A 27,199-nucleotide genomic window follows, 5' to 3' on the forward strand; every position below is an offset into this window, starting at 1 on the left:
TTTATAACTGGCTAACAAAGGAGGACTTTTCCCACAAGTGGTGAGTATGTCCTGCAGTTTCCTTCAGCATAAAGGAGTGTATCTTTTCAAAAAAGTTTGGCTTTTTCTCCACTGTGGAGAAAGTCACTCTCCACGTTCATGGCAGATGACATTATGGAGTGTGTGCCCCAAACACTTAGTAGAAAACTGTGAAAGACAATTTATTTTAGTAGAAAACTGTGAGAGACAGTTGCTGGCTGAGCCCAGGTCAGGAGCAAGGTTTGCCCAAGCTGGCCCAAAAGCCAGCACAGGAGAGTGAAGGCCTCTGCAAAGGGGTGGAGAGCAGGGAAGTCCAGCAGAGGAGAGTGCCTGGAGGCACAGCCCACCCGGATCCCAAACCTTGTACAGGGCTCTCCTGGCTGGAGTAGCCCCTGTCCCTAGGGTCAGTCCCATCTGTGAGATGTGTCCTGGGCCCTCCCTTTGCTGGCGGGGCACAGCAGGGCTCCCTGTCAGTATTCTCCTTTAAGGCCCTGGCTCCAGGGATGGCTTGTGAGGCCACTGTTTGGGGTTTGGCCTTGTCTCCTCCTCTGGCTGGGGCTCGTACCCCAGCCACAGTTGCATAGACTTGGGAGTCTCTGGGCCCCTTTCTCTGCAAGGACTAGAAAGTGCTGACTAGCCAAGACCTTCTGAATCCCTGCCCAGGTGGCCCAGGGAGCCTGGAGAAATGGGGTGTGGGGCAGGTCCTGCAGGTGTGGAGAGGAAGGGGAGAGAGCCGGGCTGGCATCGACTGACTGCAAGTGAGGGGCAGGCCCTCTAAGAGGAGACTTCCCTGCGGAGCCCATTCTGCTGGTTTCTGTGTGCTTCATTTGGCTCTTTGCTTCTGCAGATAACCTAGACCCACTGACGCTGCGACCTAATACTCCGCTTCCTATGCTGCCCTGTCTCTCTGTCTCTCTTCTTTCTGCACCTTCCCCCTCCCTCTCTCTTTCCCTCTCTCTCTCATTTCTTCTCTCTTTCATCTCACCTCTCTCTGTCCTCACCACTCCCATTCCCCTCCCTCTCTTCCTGTTTGCCCTCCAGGACCATTTTCTCTTTATTGTTTTATGATTCTCTTGTCGTCTTCCTGTCAGTGTTTCTTTCCTTTCTGTCTCCCATGCCCGTCGCCTGCAGAAAGTGATCTTTCCGAGACAGGACGATGTGCTCATCTCCTTCCTGCCTCTGGCTCACATGTTTGAGAGAGTAATCCAGGTAAGACGCCCACCTGACTGACGGGGCCTTGCCTGGGCTCCTTCTTTTTTCTTACAGAGTCAGTGGGCTCCCACTTGTGCGGATGTGCACATTTCCTATTTGCCTTTAGCACACATGTTTGAGCGAATGGTGCAGGTAAGGCCCTGGCATCAGGGAGGCACACTCTGTGCCTAGAACCCATGACCCTAGTGGGTGTCACTTGTCACTGGTGGCATGAAGTAGGACCAAACTGCCCTGTCCTCAGAAGGTACCATAGGGGTCAGAGGGCTCAGAGGACCTTAGCCACCCTACCTGTCCCTCCTGGGAGCATTGTTCCAGGGAAGCCCCCAGGCCTGCCCTGTCTTACCCATGGACACACTCAGCTGAGAGACACCCCAGCTGATAGCATCTTCTCAGAGAGCATTGCAGCTCTGCAGAAGTGCTTTACCATTCAAGCTCTGTGCAGTACAGCTCCATTTATGACCAGAACACTTATGTTCCATAACTTTTACAGTTCACAGACTCCTAAAAGAGAAAACAATAGAGTAAAGTTGGGGAATGAAACTGGCATGGCTCCTCAGGCTGCAGATGGGGACTGACCTGAGGCTGGCCCTGAGACAGGCCTTGTGGAAGTACAGAGGGAGCGGGAGGAGGAATCCATATGTGATTGTGGAGACAAGGAATTCTCCATATATGTGTCACTCAAGGGACCAGCGTATGAAAAAACTGTGTCTTCTAGGACTTTCCCATTTTGCCTTGGAAGAGATCTTATATAATAGTGCAGGTAAGGCCCTGGCATCTGGAGAGCATGCTTTCCAGCTTTCCAGACCTGGATTCAATGCCAGCAATTACTGTAAATTAGTTTTGTGACCCTGGGCAAGTCATGTAACCTCTCTGAGCTTTGTGTTCCTCACCTGTAGAAATGCCACTTCCCTTATAGGGTTGTTATGAGCATTAAAGAAAGGGGTATATATAAGGCTCCTGGCATACTCCTAGTCCCATTAGGAACCAGTCAGGGGCTCCCCCTTGGCCTCCCACTAAACAGCACACACAGCCAACTTCAGCAACATCTCCAGTACTCATGGGACCTACACACATTCACCTTTCCAGAATTCCCTGGAGAAATCCAACGACTCTAAGACCTAGAGCAGACCCATTAGTAGGCTGTAGTTCATCTCAAAGACCTGAGTCCCCAGGGAGGCCCATGCCCAGGGTTTGGGAGTAGGTGAGGGGGCACATACCAGTGAGAATGGCTGCTTTGGCATCTCCCAGAGGCTCAGGATTCCTCTCCATCTTCTGCTTCATCTCCCTGTGCCTGAGTGGGACTTAGTTGGAAGGTAGGGGGTGGGGGTCACCTCAGATAGCATTCTTCAGTGTCTCATGGCAGCGGCCAGAGCTGGGTCAGGGGGTCATGGGTGCCCTCCATGTAGGGCAGCACTTTGGACAGCTTTGGACTATAGCCAGTAGTGACCACCCTAAGGGACTCCTCCCTTCCTGTCCTGTCCTTCCAGTCTGTCGTCTATTGCCATGGAGGGCGCGTTGGCTTCTTCCAGGGAGACATCCGCCTCCTCTCAGATGACATGAAGGCTCTATGCCCCACCATCTTCCCTGTGGTCCCACGACTGCTGAACCGGATGTATGACAAGGTGAGCTCTGCAGGGAGTCTTCAGCCAGGCTGAGGGGCTGCATATTTGCTTGTTTGGACAGGGTCTGGAGCCCCAGGCAGGCTTTCAATGCCTCCACCACCAGGTCCTAGAACTTGCTTCCTCTCTTGTAGTTCCTGACTCTTTCTCATTCTTCCTTCTCCTGTTTTCTTCCTATTCTCCAAAAACCCCTGTGGGAGAGATTTTTTTTTTCCAGGAACTTCCATCTTCACAACATGCCTGGACCCTGGCAATGTTAACCTTCAGCTCAATGTCATACATTCACTGACCTCCTGCAGGGGCAAAATGGAACATGGCTTCTCTTCTGGCCAGTCTGGGCCTTATTCCTGGGGGATATGTCTAGAATTGAGACATTCAGGCCCTGACAGCTGCTTCCAACTTGTGTTCCTCAGATCTTCAGCCAGGCAAACACACCATTAAAGCGCTGGCTCCTGGAGTTTGCAGCAAAGCGTAAGCAGGCCGAGGTGCGGAGTGGAATCATCAGGAATGATAGTATCTGGGATGAACTCTTCTTTAATAAGATTCAGGTAAGAAAATGAACAAGTGATTGTAGAGGGTCACCTAAGTATCTAACGGGTGACCTTACAGGAGAACTGGAGAAGTTCATCCCCCAGTGCCCTGTAATTGTGTGAAATAATAACTCATTTGCTCATGAAATCAAAGCTTAAGCTATAATTGAAGTTTTAAACTTAAACATTTTTGATTTTTGGAGATACGTTACATTTGAGATGAGCAAGAAGAAAACCTACTGTGGATAGTAGGTCCCTTGATCTCCACAGGCAACAATGTGGCTTTGCCATTGGGTAGTCAGGTCAGTGCTCCACTGAGAAGCTCCTAGGCCCTGAAGGTTCTCTTGCCCCTCCCTGTAATCCTGGCCATGGTGGCTTTCCAGCAGCATGGTTCTAGCCAAATGGTTCAAAATCTTCTTTTTCTTTCCTGTGTTCTGTCCCTTTAATATCTCCCACATAAGACCAATCTTGAATTACTCATTTCTGTACCTCCTCAAAAGTTTTCAAGCTCTGCATTATCCAAGGAATCTGTAGTTAATTAGTAGCATTATACATTTTTTATTGCTACTCTATTTTTAGTTATGAAAATTAATATTTAAAATATCTTGGCTCAACTTACATAAACAAAGTGTTTCAAGTATTCTTTGTCCTCAGCAGTATAGTAAATAAAGCATGGTATTGATTTATACGTGAAAAAAGGCAATGCCATTAAAATGGAAATTGGAAGAAATTGTCCTAAGTAATTGTTTTGGATTCTTGCCAATGATGGGAGAGTGAGGGAACAGCTGTGTATTTTTTTTTTTTTTTTTTTTTTTTTTTTTTTTTTTGAGACGGAGTCTCGCTCTGTCACCCAGGCTGGAGTGCTGTGGCCGGATCTCAGCTCACTGCAAGCTCCGCCTCCCGGGTTCACGCCATTCTCCTGCCTCAGCCTCCTGAGTAGCTGGGACTACAGGCGCCCGCCACCTCACCCGGCTAGTTTTTTTGTATTTTTTAGTAGAGACGGGGTTTCACCGTGTTAGCCAGGATGGTCTCGATCTCCTGACCTCGTGATCCGCCCGTCTCGGCCTCCCAAAGTGCTGGGATGACAGGCTTGAGCCACCGCGCCCGGCCACAGCTGTGTATTTTAAGGAAGGAAGAAGAACCAATATTATAGAATGCCATCCAGACTAATGGTACTTATCTCAAAAGGCATAAAATAATTGGCCATATGGTGGATTGAGTTACAGAGCTGATTGTGTTTATCATTAGGAAAGGGAAGGAATTTCCTCAGCTCATGTGTTGTACAACCTCAGGCCTTCTTTCTGATACCAGCCCTAGCATCCAGGTAGGACCCAATTGTTGGATGTTGACCTTGGATGAAACCCACATGGGCTGGACACCATCTCAGACATCACAAAATTCGGCAGCTCTTCTCTCTTCCCACAGGCCAGTCTTGGTGGGTGTGTGCGGATGATCGTTACTGGAGCAGCCCCTGCATCACCAACAGTTCTGGGATTTCTCCGGGCAGCTCTAGGGTGCCAGGTATTGTCATTGTGTGTCCTCCCTTGGGAACAGCAGGAAGTACGTTAGGGCAGGAAAACTACTATACCCTCTACTGCTCAGAGAAAGAACCAGGGGGCAAGATTTTTGTGAGATAAAAGCTCCCTCCTCTGAGGAGGAAAAAACTCAGAGCCAGTGAAAGCCAGGATGGCATTGCCACATTCTGGAAAACCCAAGTTTATCCACTCTGGGAAATTCTTTTATCTGGACCTTTGGAAGTTTTTCACAAAGGGCAAAAGGGATTAGACAAACCATAGATAGATCATCAATGTGCTGGAGAATCTGTATCACACCTATGCTGCATCTCTACCTTCTTCAGCCTGCAAAATATCTTGCAACCCAGAAAAGGAGAACAAGGGAGAAAGCCCATTTATGTGTTATTTGATCTGTTATGTTTTGTCATCTCTAAAGATTTATTTTTTCATTTTCCATTCAACTTATATTTATTAAGTTTCTATATATGTAGCGTATCATAATGTGGTTGTGGCTGACAGATTTTAAGTAAAGTAGACCCATCTTTTTCATAATTGTGCATGCTTAAATTTTTCTGCTCTAGAAGCCTTAGTCTTTATTCACCGTACTCCTATTCCACATCAGCATGGCCTGACCACTTCTAAAGCCGGACACTTCCACATGGTGTATTCATGCAAACAGGTGGGGCTCTGGAGGGGAATAGCTTATGGAGCCAAAATAAAACACAAAGTAGATTTTAAAATGTTTACCTTTAATTCATTATTATCCAGATGAAAAGTAGATCCAGTGGTTGAAAATAGGTCAGAAATCTTTACCCTAAACTATATAACCTTATCTACTAAGTGTCTGTGATAAAAATAGCACTTCTCACATCTGTAATCCCAGCACTTTGGGAGGCCGAGGTGGGTGGATCACGAGGTCAGGAGATCGAGACCATCCTGGCTAATACGATTAAACCCCATCTCTACTAAAAACAAAAAAAATTACCTGGGCGTGGTGGTGGGCGCCCGTAGTCCCAGCTACTCGGGGGGCTGAGGCAGGAGAATGGCATGAACCCAGGAGGCAGAGCTTGCAGTGAGTCGAGATCGTGCCATTGCACTCCAGCCTGGGTGACAGAGTGAGACTCCATCTCAAAAGAAAAAAAAAAAAAAGAAAAATAGCACTTCTTCCAAGAGAATGTGGCCGTGCTTCTTGTCTGTGTTCAGCTTCACCTGGAGTTATCTACCTCCAGAGCACCTCCCTCCCTCCACCTCCCTGATCATGAAGCAGTCAGATGCTCTCAGTGGGAGGTTAGCTGTCTGAAAGGGGCGGCCAGTCAGCTCTTGGAGGGTGTGTGCCCACAGTGTGGCTTCTGTGTTTTGTTTGAAGGTTTATGAAGGTTATGGCCAAACTGAGTGCACAGCTGGATGTACCTTCACCACACCTGGCGACTGGACCTCAGGTAGGACAGGCTAGAGATGTGAGACTGGCTTGCAAGGCACTGTGGAGTAAAAGCAGCCAGCTCTAAAACTCCCTCATGGAAAGTAAATTTGCACAGGTACTTAGGAAAAAAGCAAAAGAGAGAGAAGAAAAACATTAATGGTGGTTATGTCTGGGCTGTGACATTGTGAATCTGTAACCACTGTTGAGGTTTTTCCCTTTTTTATTCATCCTTAGCATACTGGAAGAATCTGGTGTAAATTTGGTGAGTAATCCATGGGCTACCCACTACAGCCATGCTTCCACTTGGCCCTGAAGGATGAATCTCCTTAGAATGAGGGTGTGGATGAGAGCTGTTCCTTTTTGAGGTTGCCGCTACCTTTGAGACATTGATATCACAGGAGAACGTAGTTTTCAAAGGGTCTCTAAAATAGCCCTTTAAGAAACAGTACCCTGGCCAATATGAACCTGCCTCTCCTTTACACATCATGTCCAATTCATAGCCTGCTTCCTTCTTTCTAAAATACTGTAAGCAAGGCCATGTAGTATCTAGAATCTATAAAAATCCAATATACTGATATTATAAACATTTTTCCATCCAGAGTTGTATCTTGTGATCTATTACTTCTTTTGTGCATAATTTCTCTTTATCTATAAAAGAAATAGGAAAATACTAAAACCTGTGACAAAAAAAAAAAAAAAAAAAAAAAGATCTCCAAAGGTGGTTCCTGTGGGATCTGCCAGCAGCAAAGTGATTAAATAATTTATTTACAAAATAGGCTTTATTCAACCACAATTTCAAAAGACAGGACTAAGGAAAAAATGCTTCTATACTTACCTTGGCCAAATATGATTTCAGTTTAAAATCCACCTATCCGGTTTCTGCTGACTATCTCAAGGTACTCTGAAAATAATATTGCATTAAACAGTATATTTCTTTCACATGCACATCATCCTAAAATTTTCCAGTTTGTAGTTGAGCAAACTTAAGTACAAAGAGTGGCCCCAGGCTTGGACAGGAAGTCAGTATCTTGAAGGATTCTTTTGCTGAGTGGTTTTCAGCAAAAGGGGAAGCAGGTCTGTAGTAGGCAGCCCATGGATTACCCACCAGATTTAGAGCAGATTCTTCCAGTATCTACCCTCATGTATCCCTTCCTTTTGGACATGTATCTCTTCCCTCTCAAGTCATCCTTTACATTTTCCTATGTAAACACTGCCGAGGTTTTTCCATTTTTCACTTGACTCTTACCATAAGACTTGAAAAGGCTTTTGTGTATGAGGATAGATATATTTGAATAGTATTGTCAAAGATTTGACAGCCTCTCTTTTAAAAGAGAAACCAAGGTGGTAAGTCTCATTTTTCATATAGGTGGCTCAATTTTCTTTCAGGACCTTGGCTAGCATCTGCTTAAAACCTCTCCAACTTGCCTGTGAATTATCTAACAACCACAATCACTAGAAAAATGACTTAGATGTAATTTTGTGGTAAATTTGACCAAGAGAATTTGGAGTCTTATTTTCATGGGGCAAGTTTCTTCATCCCAGCTTTCCATATGTTTGTTATTCAACATGTGGTGTGGGACCAGCAGCAGCATCACCTTGGTGCCTGTAAGAAATGTCGAATCTCAGGTCCCATTCCAAACCCACTGAATCAGAATCCACAGCTTACGATTTCTAGATTTCCAGCACATTAATCAACAGTCTGGTGGCTAGAGGAAAAGCAGTGCTTGCTATATTTTATGATCCCCAAACCAAGACGTGTGATCTGACAATGGGGAAAATGATGTAATGTGGGCACTGTTGTCAAAAATCTTGACCCTGTGGTTGGTGCCCCCGCCCCCAGGACCCTGTGCATGTTGGTGCTGAGCCAGGTGTGCCTGTCCTGCTCATTAAGAATCAGATGTAAAACAAATGCCCAGGCAGAGGTTGGCCTTTGCTTTCTCCAGAACTTTGTTTTATTACCAACACTTGCCAGTAACAAATGCCCCTTTAAAGGTGTGTTACTTTCCATCCATAATTCCCCACTTTGGCCACTCAGAGATTTTAAGGGGCTGGGAACATCTTCAGTGCTAAAACGGATCTGAACACTAACAAATGCCATCTTGCTCCGGTGTTCCAGGGCACGTAGGGGCACCGCTTCCCTGCAATCATATCAAGCTCGTTGATGTTGAGGAACTGAACTATTGGGCCTGCAAAGGAGAGGGAGAGGTAAACAAGGATTTAGCCATTCATGCCTGTGGCTGCTACGTGTAGTGAGTAAAAACAAACAAGAACAGTAGGGATGGAATGATTTTCCTTTTGCCTTGTGTATAAAGTCATTTTAAACTACTGATTAATTTGACTCAGCTCAACTCAGCATCTCCTCTCCTGTTTATGAGGCAACCAAGAGCCAGTGCTGGGACTGAGCTGGTCTAAATCAAGATTTGGAATTCCCAGACTTTTAAATTAATTAATTTTTTTTTTTTTTTTTTTTTTTTTTTTTTTTTTTTTGAGATGGAGTCTCGCTCTGTCGTCCGGGCTGGAGTGCAGTGGCGCGATCTCGGCTCACTGCAACCTCTGCCTCCTGGGTTCACGCCATTCTCCTGCCTCAGCCTCCTGAGTAGGTGGGACTACAGGCACCACCACCATGCCTGGCTACTTTTTTTCATATTTTTAGTAGAGACGGGGTTTCACCGGGTTAGCCAGGATGGTCTCGATCTCCTGACCTCGTGATCCACCCACCTCGGCCTCCCAAAGTGCTGGGATTATAGGCGTGAGCCACCGTGTCCGGTCCTTAATTAATTAATTTTTTAGTAGAGACAAGGCCTTGCTCTGTCACCCAGGCTGGAGTGCAGTGGCGTGGACATAGTCCACTGAACTCAAGACCATAGCCTCAAACTCCTGGGCTCAAGCAGCTCTCCTGCTTCAGTCTCTCAAGTAGCTAGGACCACAGGCACGTGTCACCATGCCAAGATAACTTTTCAATTTTTTTTGTAGAGACTGGGTCTTGCTGTGTTGCCCAGGCTGGTCTTAAACTCCTGGCCTCAAGCAATCCTTCCTGCCTCGGCTTCCCAAAGCACTGAGATTACAGGTGCTAGCCATCATGCCTAGCCCCAAACTTTTGTAAAAATTCATTTTTTCCCCTAACTGTGTCATGGCCTACTGCTGTGTGATTTGTCCCAGCAGAAATATGACCCTTTACAAATAGGCCAGATGGAGTAGATAGAGCTGGCCTGTACTTGTTCATTCCATGGGAGTGAGTGGGAATGACTGCCTGCTAATGGAGCAGGGGGCTGAAGCATCCCTGGTAGAATCAGCCAGCCATCAATATCTGTGATGAGTCCCCATCAAGTGTCACAGAGCAGCATGTGGCCAAGGCCAGAGGGCTCCTGAGGGAGAAGAGATGACAAAGGCCTAGGGTGGCCAGGGCAGCGGGGAAAGATGGGGAGGATGTTGCTTGACAGAAGGCAGGAGACAGTTCAGACAGCTGCAGGCTGTTCCTCGTCCTCTGTTTCCATCCCTGCCATATCCACAGTGGCTTTCCTGATGGATAGTGCACCTTATCTCCATATGCCTGGAGACAGCCTCCCATCTCCTCATTCCTCATGCTGTGGCTGAGAGAAGCCATGGTTTTTGTCCCATAGATATGTGTGAGAGGACCAAATGTGTTCAAAGGCTACTTGAAAGATCCAGACAGGACGAAGGAGGCCCTGGACAGCGATGGCTGGCTTCACACTGGAGACATCGGAAAATGGCTGCCGGTGTGTACGTTTGGAACCATGGAGCTCCAAACATTTTGGCAGTGGGAGGGTGTGTGGTCCAGGTCACTGAGACAGGAGTCTTCTCCAAATCCCTCCTGAAAATGAGTCATTCAGGAGCACCTCTGGGACCTGCGAGGAGGCTCTTCCTTCCCTGAGCCCCAGAGCTTCTTTCTCTTCTCACTCTGTCTCATGAAGGTGATGAGGGACCTGTGCAGGTAGGTGTGACTGAGGTCTTGGAGACTGAATTCCTATCCTTAATGGTTTCCAGAAAGACCTCTGACAGTGTGTGGAATCTGATGTGAAGTAGGAGGAACAGGGGGTACATGTCTCTGGGACGTCTGAGAAGGGCAAGCCCTGCAAGCCCACCAATGCTGGCCCCCAGCCAAAAGGTGGCACTGAGTGAAGGGGAAAGCTTGGAGACAGGTGGGAAGATGCTTTAGTTCCTGTGGCTTTGCCAGCAGTTGCTCATGTAACCTTGAGCAGAGCCTCATCCCCGTCTGTGGCTTCACCTTGACTCACTTATAGAACAGGAGAACACGCCTTCATGGCATTCCTTGGCCATGGCCCCCAGCTTTTAGCCAAAACCACTTTGCCTAATTTTCTCTTTTTTTTTTTTTTTTTGAGATGGAGTCTCACTCTGTCACCGAGGCTGGAGTGCAGTGGCGCAATCTCGGCCTACTGCAAGCTCCGCCTGCCAGGTTTATGCCATTCTCCTGCCTCAGCCTTCCGAGTAGCTGGGACTACAGGCGCTGCCACCACACCCAGCTAGTTTTGTTTTGTTTTTTTTTTTGTATTTTAGTAGAGATGGGGTTTCACCGTGTTAGCCAGGATGGTCTCGATCTCCTGACCTCGTGATCTGCCCGTCTCGGCCTCCCAAAGTGCTGGGATTACAGGCATGAGCCACCGCACCCGGCCAATTCTCTCATTTTTAAAATAGGTATCATAACGTTGCTTACCTCTGAAGTTATTGTGTTGTGCAGGATCTGGACTTTATCCTTTATTATTTATTTATGAAATGGAGTCTCGTTCTGTCACCCAGACTGGAGTGCAGTGACGAGATCTTGGCTCACTGCAATCTCCACCACCCAGGTTCAAGCGATTCTCCTGCCTCAGCCTCCCCAGTAGCTGGGACTACAGGTGCCCGCCATCACATCTGGCTAACTTTTTGTATTTTTGGTAGAGATAGGGTTTCAACATGTTGGCCAGGCTGATCTCAAACCCCTGACCTCAAGTTATCTGCCCATCTCAGCCTCCCAAAGTGCTGGGATTACAGGCATGAGTCACTGCACCTAGCCTGGATTTTATCCTTTAAAAATGTTTTAATAAAAGAAAGAAAAATAAAGTTATTTTTGTGAGGAACAAATGAGATTATGCCTGCAAAGCACTTAGCACAATGCCGGGCACATAGGAGATGCTTAGATGAATTCTTTGACCAGAAAACGGCTGTCACTGACACTGAGAACTCTTGCCTGGTGCAGCCCACCCCAGGAACCTCTCCTGTGTCTTTGGGAAGTACTAAGGTTTGGGTGGACATTTTGAGGTGTTGAGTTAATCAGGCACATGAATGATGTTGAGCCCATGGGGGGCCGAGTGGGCTGGTGAATGGATCTGCCCCTGCTTGGGCCTGTGTACTTCCCTTTGAGAAACCCTCATGCCTGCCCCAGACAAAGATGTATCTCCAGTGAGTGCCCTGGCCCACGGACTCTGCTTAGGGAAGATATGCATGATTAGACAGTTCCCAACCCAATGTGATGGGCATGAGCTGGGGGCACACTGGGTGCACACTCACCTCGGGAGAGGCAGAGGAGGACAGGCGCCTACTGCATCCAAGTCTTAGGATATGAGTCATGTTCCAAGAAGAGGGAGTGGGAAGGACAATCAGGGCGTGATAGTAATATATGCTGAGTAGAGGCACTAGACATGTGAAGCAACTAATTCCAACTGAAGACCCATAGGTGTGGGAGAGAGAGGCTAGTGAGGTCAGCAGGCCCTAAACACCTGCAGAAGGTGGACTGTCCTGTCGGCTCAGGGAGCTTAGGCTTCAAGCCCCCTCACTTGCATTAGCCCCTTCCAAGGCCCTGCACTTCATTTTACCTGGTTTTTCTTAAAGAGGGCCCTCAATATTGTAAAAGCTTGAAGTCTCAGAAATCCCTGGATCTGCTGCTGATGCCCTGTAACTTGAATGAAACCATCCACCATTTAGAGGGTAATATGAAGCAAATAAATGGATTCATGTAAAGCACTTAGTGTTGTGCTTGAGCACAGAGCCTAAAGTTGCAGGCAGATAGTCTGTGAGAGTCCATTATTTAAATTATTATTTTTAAATGATTTTTGAAATTTAATTAAAACTTATTGCAGTTATTGAGATACTTATTTTTCTATATTTCTCATGTAAAGCAAATCATGCATTCTTGACATAATTCAACTTAACCATGATGTGACTTTTAAAATAATATTTTTCTTAAAAATTGTGTTTGATCTTTCCATTTATATTCACAAATGAGATTGATCTGTAATTTACCTTTTATATACATCCCTATTATAGTTTTGTTGTCAGTTTATTGAATGAGTTGGTAAGTGGGTTTTTTCCCTGTTTTTTAGAAGAGTATGTTCAAGCTTTGAATGATTCATTCTTGAAATTTAGGTAGAGATCATCTATAAAGACATTTGTGCTTCAAAAAATATTATTTTGAAATCATGTTAAATAGATCAAGGAATAAGTAAGCATAGTCTTCTGGTCCAGAAGGATCAGGATTCAAATCCTGGTTCCCCTAGCTCCTAGCTGTGTGGCTTTGGAGGATTTAACTAACCTTTCTGATCCTTATTTTCCTCATCTGTGAAACAGAGGGGACAACACTCAGCTAATGGACCATGAGGACCAAATAAGCTGGGGTAGGGAAAGCACCTGATGTCCAGCCTGGGTTTTGAGCAAAACAGAGTCTGCTCATTTTTTCCTTTTGGAGAGATTGCTCTGGCACTGGCAGATCAAGCAGATGGAGTGGAGACAGAGTGTGTGCCGAAGTCCAGTCAGGAAGTGGTTTTGCTGGGAGGAGGTGGATATGAGATGAATTTGTGAGCAAGGACAGGTGAGCCTGACCGCTGGAGATCCCAGGAGAGGCAAACAACAAGGTCATCTCCAGGTTTGGGGTTTGGAGGCTGGGGCAGGCTTGAGAAGCTTGGTCATGAGTTTCATATAGGAGCATGTTACATCCTCTGAGACAAAGAGCCTAGTTTTTGAAGCATTCCAAGGGTATTTGGGTTCTGGATCTGGAGCTCAGTGAAGAGCTGGAAGCTTGGACTGACTTGGGAGTGACCAATGAAGAGAAAACGGTGTTTTCTCCAAGGTGCATTGTCAGTAGAGGTGAGGGGCAAGAGGCCCACCTAATCACCTTGGAAGCTCAAAAAGGTGGAGGAGAGTCAGGGAGGTGAGAACAGGTCCTGGAAGCCAGTGGCACCAGCACTCCCTGTCCAAGGAGGTGACCTGCCTGCTGCAGAAGTTCTGCAGGGGCCTGTGCACCTAGTGCCATCTGGCATGTCAGGTAGGAGTCACAGGGGCTCTGTCAGGTCTGTGCTATATGCCAGGGGATGCAGAGGCTGCTCTTTAGGGGTGGAGACAGTAGCTGGGCAAGAGACCTGAGTTTGGTCTAAGGGAGTGAACCAAAGATGCTGGTGAGAAAAAGGGCAGCTGGAGCAAGGGTGTGTGCAAGAAGGGTGCCCTGATGGAAGGGCGGTGGGCCTCCAAGAAGGAGGAGGTGAGGATACCTGCTGCTAGGCATGAGGATGGCAGTGGTGGGAGGACTGTGTGGGTGGCTAACTGCTGAGGGGAAAGGACAGTGGATGCTCATGGCCCAGCAGAGCTTGGATGCCATCAACCTGCGGTGCACAGTGGTTCTCTCCAGGAGCCTTGCAGCTCCCTAAGAGCAGACACAACAGATGGAAAAGAAATTGGGGCAGGGTCTGCAGGGTGGGGTAGGGCAGGGGGTTACAGCACTGAGGAGCGAAGGCTTCAGGCTTGAGAGTGCCATGGTCTTATAAAGCTGTTTGTCCAACTCTACAGGCAGGAACTCTTAAAGTTATTGATCGGAAGAAGCACATATTTAAACTTGCTCAGGGAGAATATGTTGCACCCGAGAAGATTGAGAACATCTACATCCGGAGCCAACCTGTGGCACAAATCTATGTCCATGGGGACAGCTTAAAGGTGAGGCCTCTGGGCTTCAGCCCTCCCACATATCCTGGGCATGCTGAAAAACCCAGATTAAACATTAATCTCCAATCAATCAGACACAAGGATTCTCCTCTGCATTTTAAAACATGAGAGAAAACTCCTTTTTAAAGGAGAAATCTTACTTATAGTTTGCTAAAATGTAATTAGGTCAAGTAAGTTGTCTGAAGTAGTACTAATGAACATTCCCATTCCTTTTTGCTTATGCTCAACCTACTTCCAAGGATTTTTGAGATAAAATACTAGAGCAAGATTCAGGGTTTCTGCTGTTTTTATTTTTTATTTTAAAAATTATTATTATTATTATTATTATTGAGACAGGGTCTCGCTCTTTCACCCAGGCTGGAGTGCAGTGGCATAATCATGGCTCACTGCAGCCTCAACCTCCCTCCTGGGCTCTAGCCATCTTCCCACCTCATCCCTTTCTCCCTCCCTCCCCATCCCCAATAGCTGGGACTACAGGTACACACCACTATGCCCAGCTTTTTTTTTTTTTTTTTTTTTTTTTAACATTTTCAGTAGAGACGAGGTCTCGCTATGTTGTCTAGGCTAGTTTCGAACTCCTGAGCTCGAGTGATTCTCCTCCTGCCTCAACCTTCCAAAGTGCTAGGATTAGAGGCATGAACCATCACACTCGGCCTGTTTTGATTTTTTTATATATGCAAATGAACTTTACAAAATTTATGAGTACTGCAAAAAAATGTACTAATGGTACTAGTACTAATATAGGTTACTAGAATTCAGTTATTTGGAGGAGTTTTACACTTATTTTCCTTTCAATAGTATTTAGATTTAAAGTCAGAAAGATCATGAATAGGCCGGGCGCAGTGGCTCAAGCCTGTAATTCCAGCACTTTGGGAGGCTGAGATGGGCGGATCACGAGGTCAGGAGATCGAGACCATCCTGGCTAACATGGTGAAACCCCGTCTCTACTAAAAAATACAAAAACCTAGCCAGGTGTGGTGGCGGGCCCTGTAGTCCCAGCTACTCGGGAGGCTGAGGCAGGAGAATGGCATAAACACAGGAGGCGGAGCTTGCAGTGAGCTGAGATCTGGCCACTGCACTCCAGCCTGGGCGACAGAGTGAGACTCTGTCTCAAAAAAAAAAAAAAAAAAAAAAAATCATGAATATATTCTATGATATCTAAGATATCAAATATATTCGCTCCATTACCCAGGCTGGAGTGCAGTGGCACAATCTCGGCTCACTGCAGCCTCTACACTCAGGGTTCAAGTGATTCCCTTGCCTCAGACTCCTGAGTAGCTGGGACTACAGGTGCCCACTATCATGCCTGGCTTTTTTTTTTTTTTTTTGTATTTTTAGTAGAGACATGGTTTCACCATGTTGGCCAGACTGGTCTTGAACTCCTGACCTCAAGTGATCTGCCCGCCTCAGCCTCCCAAAGTGCTGGGATTACAGGTGTGAGCCACCATGCCCCACCTGATATCAGATATATTCTATACTATCATTGCATTTCTATAAATATTATGAAATTATTTTCAAAGAAATGCTTTAAAAATTAAAATAGGCCTGGCATGGTGGTTCACGCCTGTAATCCCAGCACTTTGGGAGACCAAGGCAGGAGGATTCCTTGAGCCCAGAAGTTCAAGACCAGTCTGGGTAACATGATGAAACCCTATCTCTACAAAAAATACAAAAATTAGCGTGCACCTGTAGTCCCAGGTACTCGGGAGGTTGAGATGGGAGGATCACTTGAGCTCAGGAGGTCGAGGCTGCAGTGAGCCATGATCATACCACTGAACTCCTGCCTAGGCAACAGAGTGAAACCTTGTCTCAAAAGAAAAAATAAACAAAATGAAGAAGTCTTTCATGAATGAAAATCGTACTAATGAAACCATTTCAATGTGGTTTGGTAATGCTGGGAAACATTTGGTTTTTGGTTCATAGAATTTGGATCAGAGAGTTGTTTGATCAGCCTCCTAAAGATGTGCTGATCTGAGATTTGCATGAGAATCAAAGGTACATATCAGTCTAACTTTACTGATTCTTAATGTCCTTAAACTTATTTTTTATATAAAACTAGGGGAATATATCAGATAATGAGTAGTGTGATATATTGGCAGAAATATTTTATGACATGAACAAATGTTTTATAAGCATATACTTAGTTTTTGAAAAAGGTGGAGTCTGAGAATTTTAATGCTGGACCACAAATAACCACTTTAAATGCGTTTGTCATGCCCGTGTTCTCCTTTGGTGAGTACTACAGGCCTTTTTGGTAGGCATTGTTGTGCCTGACCCTGAAGTTATGCCCTCCTGGGCCCAGAAGAGAGGAATTGAAGGAACATATGCAGATCTCTGCACAAGTAAGGTTGGTATCTTGGGGCTGTCTCCTGAAAGGTTACTGAATGTTTTATGATACCACATAATGAGAAGACAGAAAAGCTGTAGACCAGTGAAATTCAAGCTCGTACAGAATTTCTAACATTACTTTATACATGGTGGGGAGTCTAAACCAGAGATTTGTCTTTTTTTGTTACTGAAGAAACTCATATTTCTTCTTAGAAAGATTGACAAACGTTTGGATTTTAAGCCAGGAGACATCACAGAAAGCTCATCCAGCCCTGTTGCTTTGTGGCTTAGAGGAGAGTCCAGGGAGGGTGGTAACTTGCCCAAGGTCACACAGCTGGTTAGCAGCAGAGTCAGATGTGAACATAGGCTTTCTGACTCACCTACCATGCTCCTTCAGATGGAAGGTGGATTTTGTGTCTACTGGGTGTAAACAGCTAGTCGTGGAATAGAAAAAGTAGCACAATTCTTCCTGCTTAGAGTATTACCTATTCACACCTTCCTGAAACCTTCTAATGGCACATGTAGAACTCTGTGGGGGAGGTCACTGTGCTCTGACTCAGTGCAGCCCCTTGAGTCATATGGTCCATTTCTTAGCAGTAACCATAGACCCTCCCTCTCCTACTGGTCCCTGGGCCTTGGGCTCATCTGGGGGTAGCAAGATTCACCAGGCTGACCAAAAGGCTGCTTTAAAAAAAATTGAGTGGTCCATTAGCCCATTCATGGTCACTCCTTTGGCCATTTCAGGTACTTACTTGTTTGATGAGAGGTGGTAATTGGAGTGCTGCCAGGCAGTATCAGCCTCAGTTGTGGGCTGTGGGTTAGCATATGTTGGCACAATCACCAGTTGCACTTTACTCAAAAGTGTTGTTTCCTCTACCTCCATTTTTAAATGTGTTCTTGTCTTGTAATTTTTCTCATATGGTTTGATTCAGGATCTGAAGAAAGCCATTTTGGAAGATATGGTGAGGTTAGGAAAAGAAAGTGGACTCCATTCTTTTGAGCAGGTAACTGTTACCCTCCCCATACTTGTTACAGCCCTTTAGGCAGTGATGAAAATTAAATTAACCCATGGTGACCCTGACCTAGATTCCTGACTTTTCATGGTGTGGCCCGCCAGCAGGCTGTGCACCAATGGACCCCTGAAGGCCTGTTCCAAGCTGCCTCCTGAACCAAAATAGGTCACATGTCAAAAGAGATTGTACTCATCTTTATAATTACAAACTTTCTTAAGGCTAAGATAATACCCTAGCTATCACTAGTAAATCATGTGTATATTATCTGTCTTACAAACTTTCTGCATTAACGAAGACGACAGTCCTATCTTATTTTTATTTTTATTTTTATGGGGACTGTTTTCTTGGCTTCAGCAGACAAGGTTACCTGTTAGGAGGACATTGGAAAGATTGGTCTCCTCGGGCCAGTGATCTGTCAGCCCAGCATGCCCTCTGTAAAGAGGAGGAAACAGAGTGCTTTGGGAGAGGACACAGCAGTCCTCCAAGACTTTTTTTTTTTTTTTTTCTGCAAGGTTGGGTTCTTATTGTAACTGAGCTCATAAGCATACTTAGACTGACTTACATATACCATTTATACATCCTCTTTTGTCAAAAATTCAAAGAGAAAAATACTTCAAATGGAAAAATATTAATATACTGATTTTTAAAATTTCCTTAAATTTAAAATAATTGTTTTTGATACAAGTTTGTATCCCCAAATTTAATGACAGGGGTCTTCAAGTTTGACAAGAATCTTTAAATTTTGTATGTTCACTTAATAACCTAAAAACATTTAAAACCAGTTTAAAATATAAAACTCTTATAGTGCTTTAATTTTCAATTTAAAAAAATTTTCATGGATTAAAATTTTAATTTTTTAGTTTCAAACTAAGGAAATCTAAGCATAGTTTCAGGGTCTAAAAATACTGTTTTTCTTTTAAAATAGATCTTTACATTAATCCATTTTGAGAAACACTGCTTTACCCTCATCTGTCAGTATGTTTTAGGGCAATTTAGGCCTGGGTAAATAAATATTTTTTAAAAGTATGGAATCTGAGGCATTCAGGCAAGTTATATTTATCTTTCTAAAAGATAAAGGTCAATTTTGGCATACTATTATTTAAATTTCCAAATATGCTAGAACTGACTTCATTGCCCTTCCTCAGTGGTGAGTTATGTGATGGGATCCTCTGTGATCATGTGGACCACAAATGAGTGGTCGTAAGCCTGGTTGGTGTGGGCCTGTGTGGATTTGAAGGGCTGGCTGCAGCCTTTAAGCTGCAGTTCCCGCCGACATCCTGGTGCTTTCACAAGGCCTGCACGCCCCCTGCTGGTGTTTGGATGCGGGACCTGCCCCAGGGCACACAGAGTATATGACACCCAGATTCCTCTTCATGGAAAAAAATACCAACTCTTAAGATTATGCTTAAAAGGGACCTTTAGTTAAATTTCCAGTGTTAACCATTGCTCTAGTTAGAGCTTTCACTGAGAGGAGACATGTTCTTGACTTTCCACATGCCTTTCGCAGAGTTTCTGCTCTAATAATCTGCCCTCACCATGGTAACCTCAAATACAGGGAAGTCATGTGGGATCTCAGAGGCCTTTAGTTTTATTGCCAAGGCTGTCGCCTTTTGATTTTCTCTGTTCTCATTCTCCTCTTTGTTGGTCTATGGCATTCTCCCCACCACAGCCAGTGTGTGCCCTCAGCTGACCACAGGAAAGCAAAAACCAGGCCTCATGCCTGAGGAGGGTGTGCTCTCAGTTGTGATCCAAAGCCTAACATAAATTATTTCAGTTAATCCATAATCCATTGTCAGCTTGTCCTTTTCCCTCTTCCTCAAAAATGAATGGTCAATTAAGGCATAATTCTAATTAAACACACACACACACATACACACACACACACAAATAACAAATTCGAGTTCAATATCCAGTTTAAGTCGTTTAACAAAAGCTTTAGGAGTTCAGACTTACTGGACTTGGTTGATCTGAATTAAACTTTGAATTAGAAAAACAATTGATGTAATTTAATTTTCAAGAACAGACAATTCCTAGAACTACACCAACCATTATTAATTTATGGAGATCTTTGGAAGATATGTTTTCATGAGTAGACAGGTGGCTGGGAAGTATTTGAGCATACTTAACCATGATTAACTATTTGTTTGACATTGATATGCCTTATTAATTTGCATAGGCAATATAATGTGAACTTTGACACTTGATAGATTTTTAAATTTCTGGCTAATTAAGCACTTACTAAAAATATTTTCTTGTATTTCCTGTCATTGAAATGAACACTTACCTAACCAATTTGCCTTTAAATAAAAAATGAACATTTCCCTAACTCATGTAATTTTTTTTACTTTATCTCTCCTGTCCTAAATTATTCATTCTGTATTTATTATCTATAAGCAGTATTGTGTTAAAGGATTTCATTAAGACCATTGAAAAACTTAAAACACTATGTCTCTCTAAAATTATGAAAAGTTTGTGCTTTTATGAGTTGGCATAAATGGACAATTTTGAGGAATTTTATTCCAATGCCATATTTAAATGTTACAGTATTTTCTGAATTATTTTTTAAAATCCTGTAACATCTCTTTTCAGTGAAAAGAGTATGGTTTCAGGAAGGCAAGCTAACATTAGCCATCTCCTTTTTTCTTTTCCCAACAAAAACTTTGCTAATTAAAAAATGGAAATTCCAGTTTCATGAAGTGTTTGGCATAAAGAGAGAATAAGGACTCTTACACCTGTTTTTTACAAGTTCACAATTGGACAGTTTGGCTTTATGAGAAAATAATAATTATAAAAAATGAACATGTGCTTTATCATTGATTCACTTCTGAAAGAAACTATAGGTTTGTGGCCCATAGTTAAAGTCACTGTCAGTTAAACAACTGGCTGACTCATTTTTTTTCTACTTACTGCCTATAGTTTTTAGTCACTCAAGCAGGTCGTATAGGTATTTTCATAGAAGGATTTAAATAGTCCAATGGCCGTAGGTCAGATCAGACCAGGGACTGGCAGCCTAGCAGCAGTGCCGCTCTGACCTGCTCCCTAAGGGACTGAAAGGTGATCCCAGAGCAGGCTGCCATATTGCTTGATCTTCTGCAAGGCTGTATTTAATGATATAGCCTCTTCTCAGGCAGAACTAGTTTGCAGACAGCCACATGGAGCTGCAGATGTCCCACTCAGCCATTTAGGTTTGAGGAGGTAGCTGGCTCAGCAGATATTCAAAGCTACCTGTTGATGCAGTTCTTTCTTCCAAAGATCATAATGTTTTCTTTTACATTTCTACTTAACCATATAAATGATATTATATACCTCTCCTTATGAAATCTACATTTCCAGTACTGTATTTTTTTAGTAGTTTCTGCTTGTCACTGCTGGCTTTTCAAAGATATTCACCCCAAGTTCCCATACTGAACATGGACTCTTGTCCCAATTACACAATGTTCTCTACATGCTGTTAGGAATGCAGACAAGCAAAAACCCAGGCTACAACACTGATAAATTATATCTTGGCATTTGTATCTCCTTTTTAAAAGCATAGTATTAATTTTAATAACAAAAGAAGTTGGATAGATGGTTTGCACTTACCAGAAGTCTTTATGTGATAGTGCTTCTGCAGAAAGAGAAATTTTTTTTTGAAAAGTTAAGGATATTAGCACTGTCAATTTTTCAGTTTTTCATTTTCACAGTAAAGGTTAGTTACTACTACATTAAATCCCTGTAACTAAGATTAAATTTGATTTCGATTGTGTTAATGTTTTCTTTAGACAAATTAATTTTGTCATCAAATGGTGATTTCTAAACTTACTTAAGTAGAACTTAGATGACATCTTATGTAAAAATTGAGCATGCACAAAACATAAGAGCAGTGCTACTCAGGTTGGTTTAGGGCTTGAGCCAGAGCTTCTACACACACACTCTTACTCCTAAGCACCTCACTTCATCCTCCCACCCTTCTCCATCTCCTTTCTACCCTTACCTATCTAAACCCCACTTCTACACCATCCCTGGCAGTGGCCTCTGCAGATCACCTAGTTCTCAGTGCACTATGGTTTAAAAACGTCTCCCTTGGGATCTGTCTGCAATAAATATTGGGTCTCCTAGGATGGTTTATGTTTGGTAACAACAAATTAGGAAAAAAGTATATTCTATAGGATACAAAGAACAGCAGCCCTATTCCTTACTGAATCTGTGCTTCTTTGAATACCAAGCACACTGAGAGAGTTTTCAGACAAAACCCTTTTTACAATAACCATATCTGATTTTGAAACTCTTTTTTTTTCTTTTTCTGATTTTGAAACTCTTGATGATACATATCTCTAGCCAAGGTTTCCAGCTATTTAAGGTGATATCTATCTTTAGCCATAGATGATACCATAAAGATGATGCCCATCTTTAGGCAAGATTTCCACCTATTTAAATTGGATGTCCAAGTAGAAATCCCCTCAAAAACAATCTTCCCATTTCTCTTGGAGAGATCTCTCCAAAATGTGTATTCAGTCATACCATTGCCCTAACTAAAAATCTTCAGTATCTTACTATTGTATTTGGAATAAAATTTGCGCTCCTCCATAAACTGGCTCATCTACCACTTTAGCTTCATCCCTCACACTCTTTGCCTCTTATGTAACAAGAAACCACTTAGAGTTCCTTTTTCACACTCTGCCATTTCTCACTCCCATGGCTTTGTTTCGGGGTTGCCTCTGCCTATGATGCCCTTCTCCACCCACTTTTTCCCCTCTGCTGGTTAACTATAACCCATTATTTAACATCCATCTGATTTGGGAAGTCTTCCCTGACTGCCTCTCCCTCTCCCCTCCTATGCCTGAGATGGATGCCCTTTATCCCATGCATACCATACTGATAATTGCCCGGTGTTTCTTTGTCTCCACTACTGGACGTGAATGTGCACTCCCTAAGGGCAGAGGCATTCATGATTCCTCTTTGTATCCTCAGTGCCTGGCATAGAGTAAGCAACTAATTCATTTCTGTTGACTGGCTAAATGAATGAATAGGAAGGAAAAAGGTTGGCTTTTAGGTACGTAAAATGGGCTGAAGTGTTCTCAACATAATTTTGACTTAGCATAAGGTCTGTATGTCAATATATCTATTCTCATATGCCTGTTTGCTTTTTACCATGTATACTATGAATACTGTGTTCTATTCCTGTTAAAGATGTATTCTGCATTTGGTTTTTAGGTTAAAGCCATTCACATCCATTCTGACATGTTCTCAGTTCAAAATGGCTTGCTGACACCAACACTAAAAGCTAAGAGACCTGAGCTGAGAGAGTACTTCAAAAAACAAATAGAAGAGCTTTACTCAATCTCCATGTGAAGTTCAAGGAAAGTTCTTCTCAGTATAATGGACTGTGTAGCAATATTATAGTTATTCTTGAAAGTAATGAGTCAAAATGACACATCTGAAAATGAATAAGCATCTGATTTTATGACTGAGCCTTTTCCTGTCCCAAGAGGTCTTTAACAATATTTTCTCTATCATCAATGAGTACACTTTATTTTTATTATTAAAATGATATTGTAGCGGGCTGCTAAAAATATCACAAATGGCAATGTAAAAATCAAGACATTTTCTCAAGAACTGTGTACCACTAAAAGTAATATATTCTCAATGTTCACAGAACTCCTATTAAACATAAAGGAAAAACATAAGTGATATATTGTACTTAATTATTTGTGAAATAGTAACCAGATGCAGTAAATATCTAGGCAGTGCGGACTACCTCATTCAATAACTGATTGTCAAAATCACAATTAAATCAGACTTCAAAAATTAAAGCTAGGTGTACAGAATCATGCTAAAACAAAACATGATAACTCATAGTCTATGTAACTTCAGATTCTTTAAACACGACAATCCATATTGTCATATGTGAAAGTTTTCTATCTGATTTTTACTTTCATTCATGAAAAATGCAAATTCAGAAATTCTTTTTTTTTTTTCTTTATGTTTGGAGACAGGGTCTGCTCTGTCTCAAAGGAGTGCAGTGGCTCAATCATGGCTCATTGCAGTCTCCATCTCCTGGGCTCAAGCGATCCTCCTGTCTCACCTCCCAAGTAGCTGAGACTACAGGTGCATGCCACCACACCTGGCTAATAGAAAATCTTTTTTTTAGATATTTTGTTCAGGCTGGTCTCAAGCTCCTGAGCTCAAGGGATCCTCCCGCCTTGGCCTCCCTAAGTGCTAGGATTACAGGCATGAGCCACTGTTCACAGCCAAATTCAGATATTATTGAAACACATGTCATATTTATATAGTAACTTACAAAGACCTTTCAATACGTTTTCTCATTTATTAAGCTCATTAAAATATTCAGGAACTATCTAGAAAAAATATAATGGAAAACTATTCAAGGATAGTATGTATATGTTCATGGACTTCTTATCATAATGAATTCTAAAAGACATCTGTTGACTCTACAATGAATGGATCCTTGAGGAAGACTTGGGAGAAGAAACTCAGAGTTATTTCTCAGGGTAGGCAGCAATTAATGTACCTATATTCCTTGCTGGGGTCTTCTAGTTTTCCATTCCCAATGTGCCCACGCTATGCCTGGAAACCCTATATGGTTGTAATTCTGAACAATTTCACTTTTTTCCAGTAAGAATATCAGGGCAGAAGGTGGGAAGGAGAGGATATTATTTCCAGGGAAAATAGTTTTTCAACAATATAACTTGATAAACCTCTTTAAAATGCCCCAAGAAAACTTTTTAAGTCCATAGACAAAGAAATACTACCTAATGGCATAATTCCATTCTTAAAATCTTTAGAAGTGCCCAAGTTTACCCACTAAAACCTCCTTTCTTGCATTATGTATTTAGACCCACCCTGTATTGGGGTGTCAACAATTTCATATAACTAAAGTCCAGATACCATGGACAGCAATTAAGTGCCAAACTAGAGATTGTGCCTCTGAAAAACGAATGGATCCCAGGAAGCTGTTTTTCTTCTGTAGAGACAGGACTCTAACAGCATATGAACAATCCATATGCAATTTGTGTGTTAATTTAAAATATACATGCTCAGTGTTTGTAGTCTAGAAGCTCCTTTCCCTTGGAGCAATGCCAAGCAGTTTGCAAAAATAAATGCTGTTAGTTAAAAACCTCATAATCACATGGGCCTACTGAATAAATATGCATCAGTGATTATATACTTATATTTCAGTCTTGTCAAAAGTGAATCACAGTTTCATTTGATGTATTTACCCAGTCTTTTTATCCAGTCTTTCTTGGGCATATTCTCTCTGAAGACCCACTGTTGCACTTCTAAATTTGACATTTAAGAAATGAGCTAGTTCTATACACACTGATTTTTAAAGGCGTTTCTGAATAAGCTAATACTTAAAATGTCCAAAGTCGCATCTGTATAGCATTAGATTTTTATATTTAATATATATTTGACTAATTAAAAGTGAAAATTGTTACCTGAACTGGATATTCATACTATTTTAAGGGCAAGTTGCTTACATTTCAATAACAACAAAAAAAGAAGCTGTTTCTCATTGTCCTCCTACTCAACTAAAATTTCATAGTTGACTTTAAGCCCAAAAGAATTTTGGACAATGTGACATAAACAAATAATTTAAAACTTATTTTGTTTTATTTATACTTTATAATAGATATGACTGATTATGGACAACTTAAGATTTCTTCTTTTTGGCCAGGCACAGTGGCTCACGCCTGTAATCCCAGCACTTTGGGAGGCCAAGGCGGGCAGATCACAAGGTCAGGAGATCAAGACCATCCTGGCTAACACGATGAAACCCTGTCTCTACTAAAAAAATACAAAAATTAGCTGGGTGTGGTGGCGGGTGCCTGTAGTCCCAGCTACTCGGGAGGCTGAGGCAGGAGAATGGTGTGAACCTGGGAGGCGGAGCTTGCAGTAAGTCGAGATTGTGCCACTGCATTCCAGCCTGGGCCACAGAACAATACTCCATCTCAAAAAAAAAAAAACAAAAAACAAAAAACAAACAAACAAAAAAAACAGATTTCTTCTTTTGCCACTTGAAAGACCTTATATTTCTAGATTTCCAGGTCTATGTGGAAATCATCACGCTTGGGCCAATAAATGGGTTAGTTGAGATGTGCTGAGAAAAGTAAATAGTGTACCCTAAATATATTGCATGTACATTTATCTATTTCTCTGTTTAATGCCACTTAATTTTGTAAGAAATGAGAAATGAAACCCTATGTATCAATGGAAAAATCCTTCTTGCTTCAGATTTCCCAGCTTTATTCTGGAGGAGAAAAAAATTTGTATTTCTCATTAACAAAGATAGAAAAAGGTGTTGTACTTATGATAGTCACATTCATATTGGGCATCAGATCCTATTTAAGCCTAGAAGTATAATAGAGAATCAGTTCCTTAAGTGTAAATATGTTCTTAAATGTTTGGCCTTTTTATCTGTTATTCAAATATATTAGTAATTCTCGTATTTTGCAAACAGATCCTTTTGTGTATATTATAAAATATATACCAAATCTGTTTTTCCCTTTGCTGTGGAAGATGTCTTTATATAATATTGAGACTTTCCTTGCAAATGGGAGAGGAGACTCTGGTCAGGTATAGTATGTAGGCCTAACCCCATGTATTAGGAACTCACAAACTCAGAAATCCAAGGATTAAACATTTTATGTCTCCTTCATTTACACAAGTCATGCTTTCATTCTAAATGTAGTTAAAACTACAAGTATGAGAAAAAAATAGAACTTTCCATTGGAATTTTTTACAATCAGGTAATGTTTTAGCAATTTGAAATCAGCACTTAATTTGATTGTATTACCTATTAAAGAACCAATAACCTTTCCTTTTTCTGCAGTAAAGAAAATGAAATATCCTTTATTTTCCAAATGTATGAAGCACAAATGTGATATAGTTATTTAAAATATAAAATACTTTAAAATGAATGTAAAGAATGGGAAAATATATTTTTGCATGAAAACAGACTACTTACAAATGTGCTATCTCAGGAAAAAAAAGAATGAATAACCATATATAAAATTGGTAAACTATAAATTGTCTGTATTTCCTTGCTGGTTTTAATTTTAAGGAAGCATTTACATGAAAAGAAAAAGGGATCCTAGTAGTCTGAATTTCCTCTCAAGTATGCTAGAAAACACTTTCTGTGAACTTACAATTAACTGCAATAAGAAGTGGGTTAGCATTCAAGTAAGGTCAATACCCCAAATGAGAAGCTCTTCAGTTAGAACACATTATTGGTTGTAACACAGAAGCAGTAGATAAATATTTGAAATATGAGCATTTCTAAACTTGGTCCCAAATGGAAAGGGTTTCATGAGGTGACGGTGGCTTTTAAACATTCATTTGACTGATTATTCTAATTTACCTTGTTAAATCACTGCAACAGTTGCATGGGGGAAAATGGATATTTTTTGAAGAATTGCTTATTCTACTTTCAATTTTTAAAAATTGAGGGGATTAAAATATTACTTTTTAAATATACATAAAAGTACCTTAACTGTAATTACATTTTCAGTTGCTTTGTTATAATAGCATGTATATTAAATATAAAATGCATTTATGAAAATTTTTGTAAAAAATAAAAGATTTTTCATTTCTCAAA

General features: G+C 42.3%; 1 protein-coding gene across 6 annotated transcripts in view; it reads left to right on the top strand.

The window, feature by feature from the left end:
* Positions 1 to 27,199, top strand: part of ACSL6 (acyl-CoA synthetase long chain family member 6) — a 62,504-nt gene extending 35,305 nt beyond the window's left edge. For 3 of the 6 annotated variants that reach the window (XM_050792780.1, XM_050792783.1, XM_050792782.1), the window contains exons 11-21: positions 1,150 to 1,227; positions 2,718 to 2,852; positions 3,263 to 3,397; positions 4,805 to 4,900; positions 6,260 to 6,332; positions 8,430 to 8,518; positions 9,934 to 10,050; positions 14,108 to 14,251; positions 16,506 to 16,607; positions 17,521 to 17,592; positions 22,795 to 27,199. In XM_050792780.1, coding sequence (XP_050648737.1) covers positions 1,150 to 1,227; positions 2,718 to 2,852; positions 3,263 to 3,397; positions 4,805 to 4,900; positions 6,260 to 6,332; positions 8,430 to 8,518; positions 9,934 to 10,050; positions 14,108 to 14,251; positions 16,506 to 16,607; positions 17,521 to 17,592; positions 22,795 to 22,932 — 1,179 coding nt within the window. In that variant the 3' untranslated portion in view covers positions 22,933 to 27,199. Of the gene's footprint in view, positions 1 to 1,149; positions 1,228 to 1,284; positions 1,363 to 2,717; positions 2,853 to 3,262; positions 3,398 to 4,804; positions 4,901 to 6,259; positions 6,333 to 8,429; positions 8,519 to 9,933; positions 10,051 to 14,107; positions 14,252 to 16,505; positions 16,608 to 17,520; positions 17,593 to 22,794 lie in introns of all 6 variants that reach the window. The other 3 variants (XM_050792785.1, XM_050792781.1, XM_050792784.1) reach the window with 3 other exon arrangements.

Source organism: Macaca thibetana, chromosome 6, assembly GCF_024542745.1.
Source record: "Macaca thibetana thibetana isolate TM-01 chromosome 6, ASM2454274v1, whole genome shotgun sequence".
Lineage (NCBI taxonomy): Eukaryota > Metazoa > Chordata > Mammalia > Primates > Cercopithecidae > Macaca > Macaca thibetana.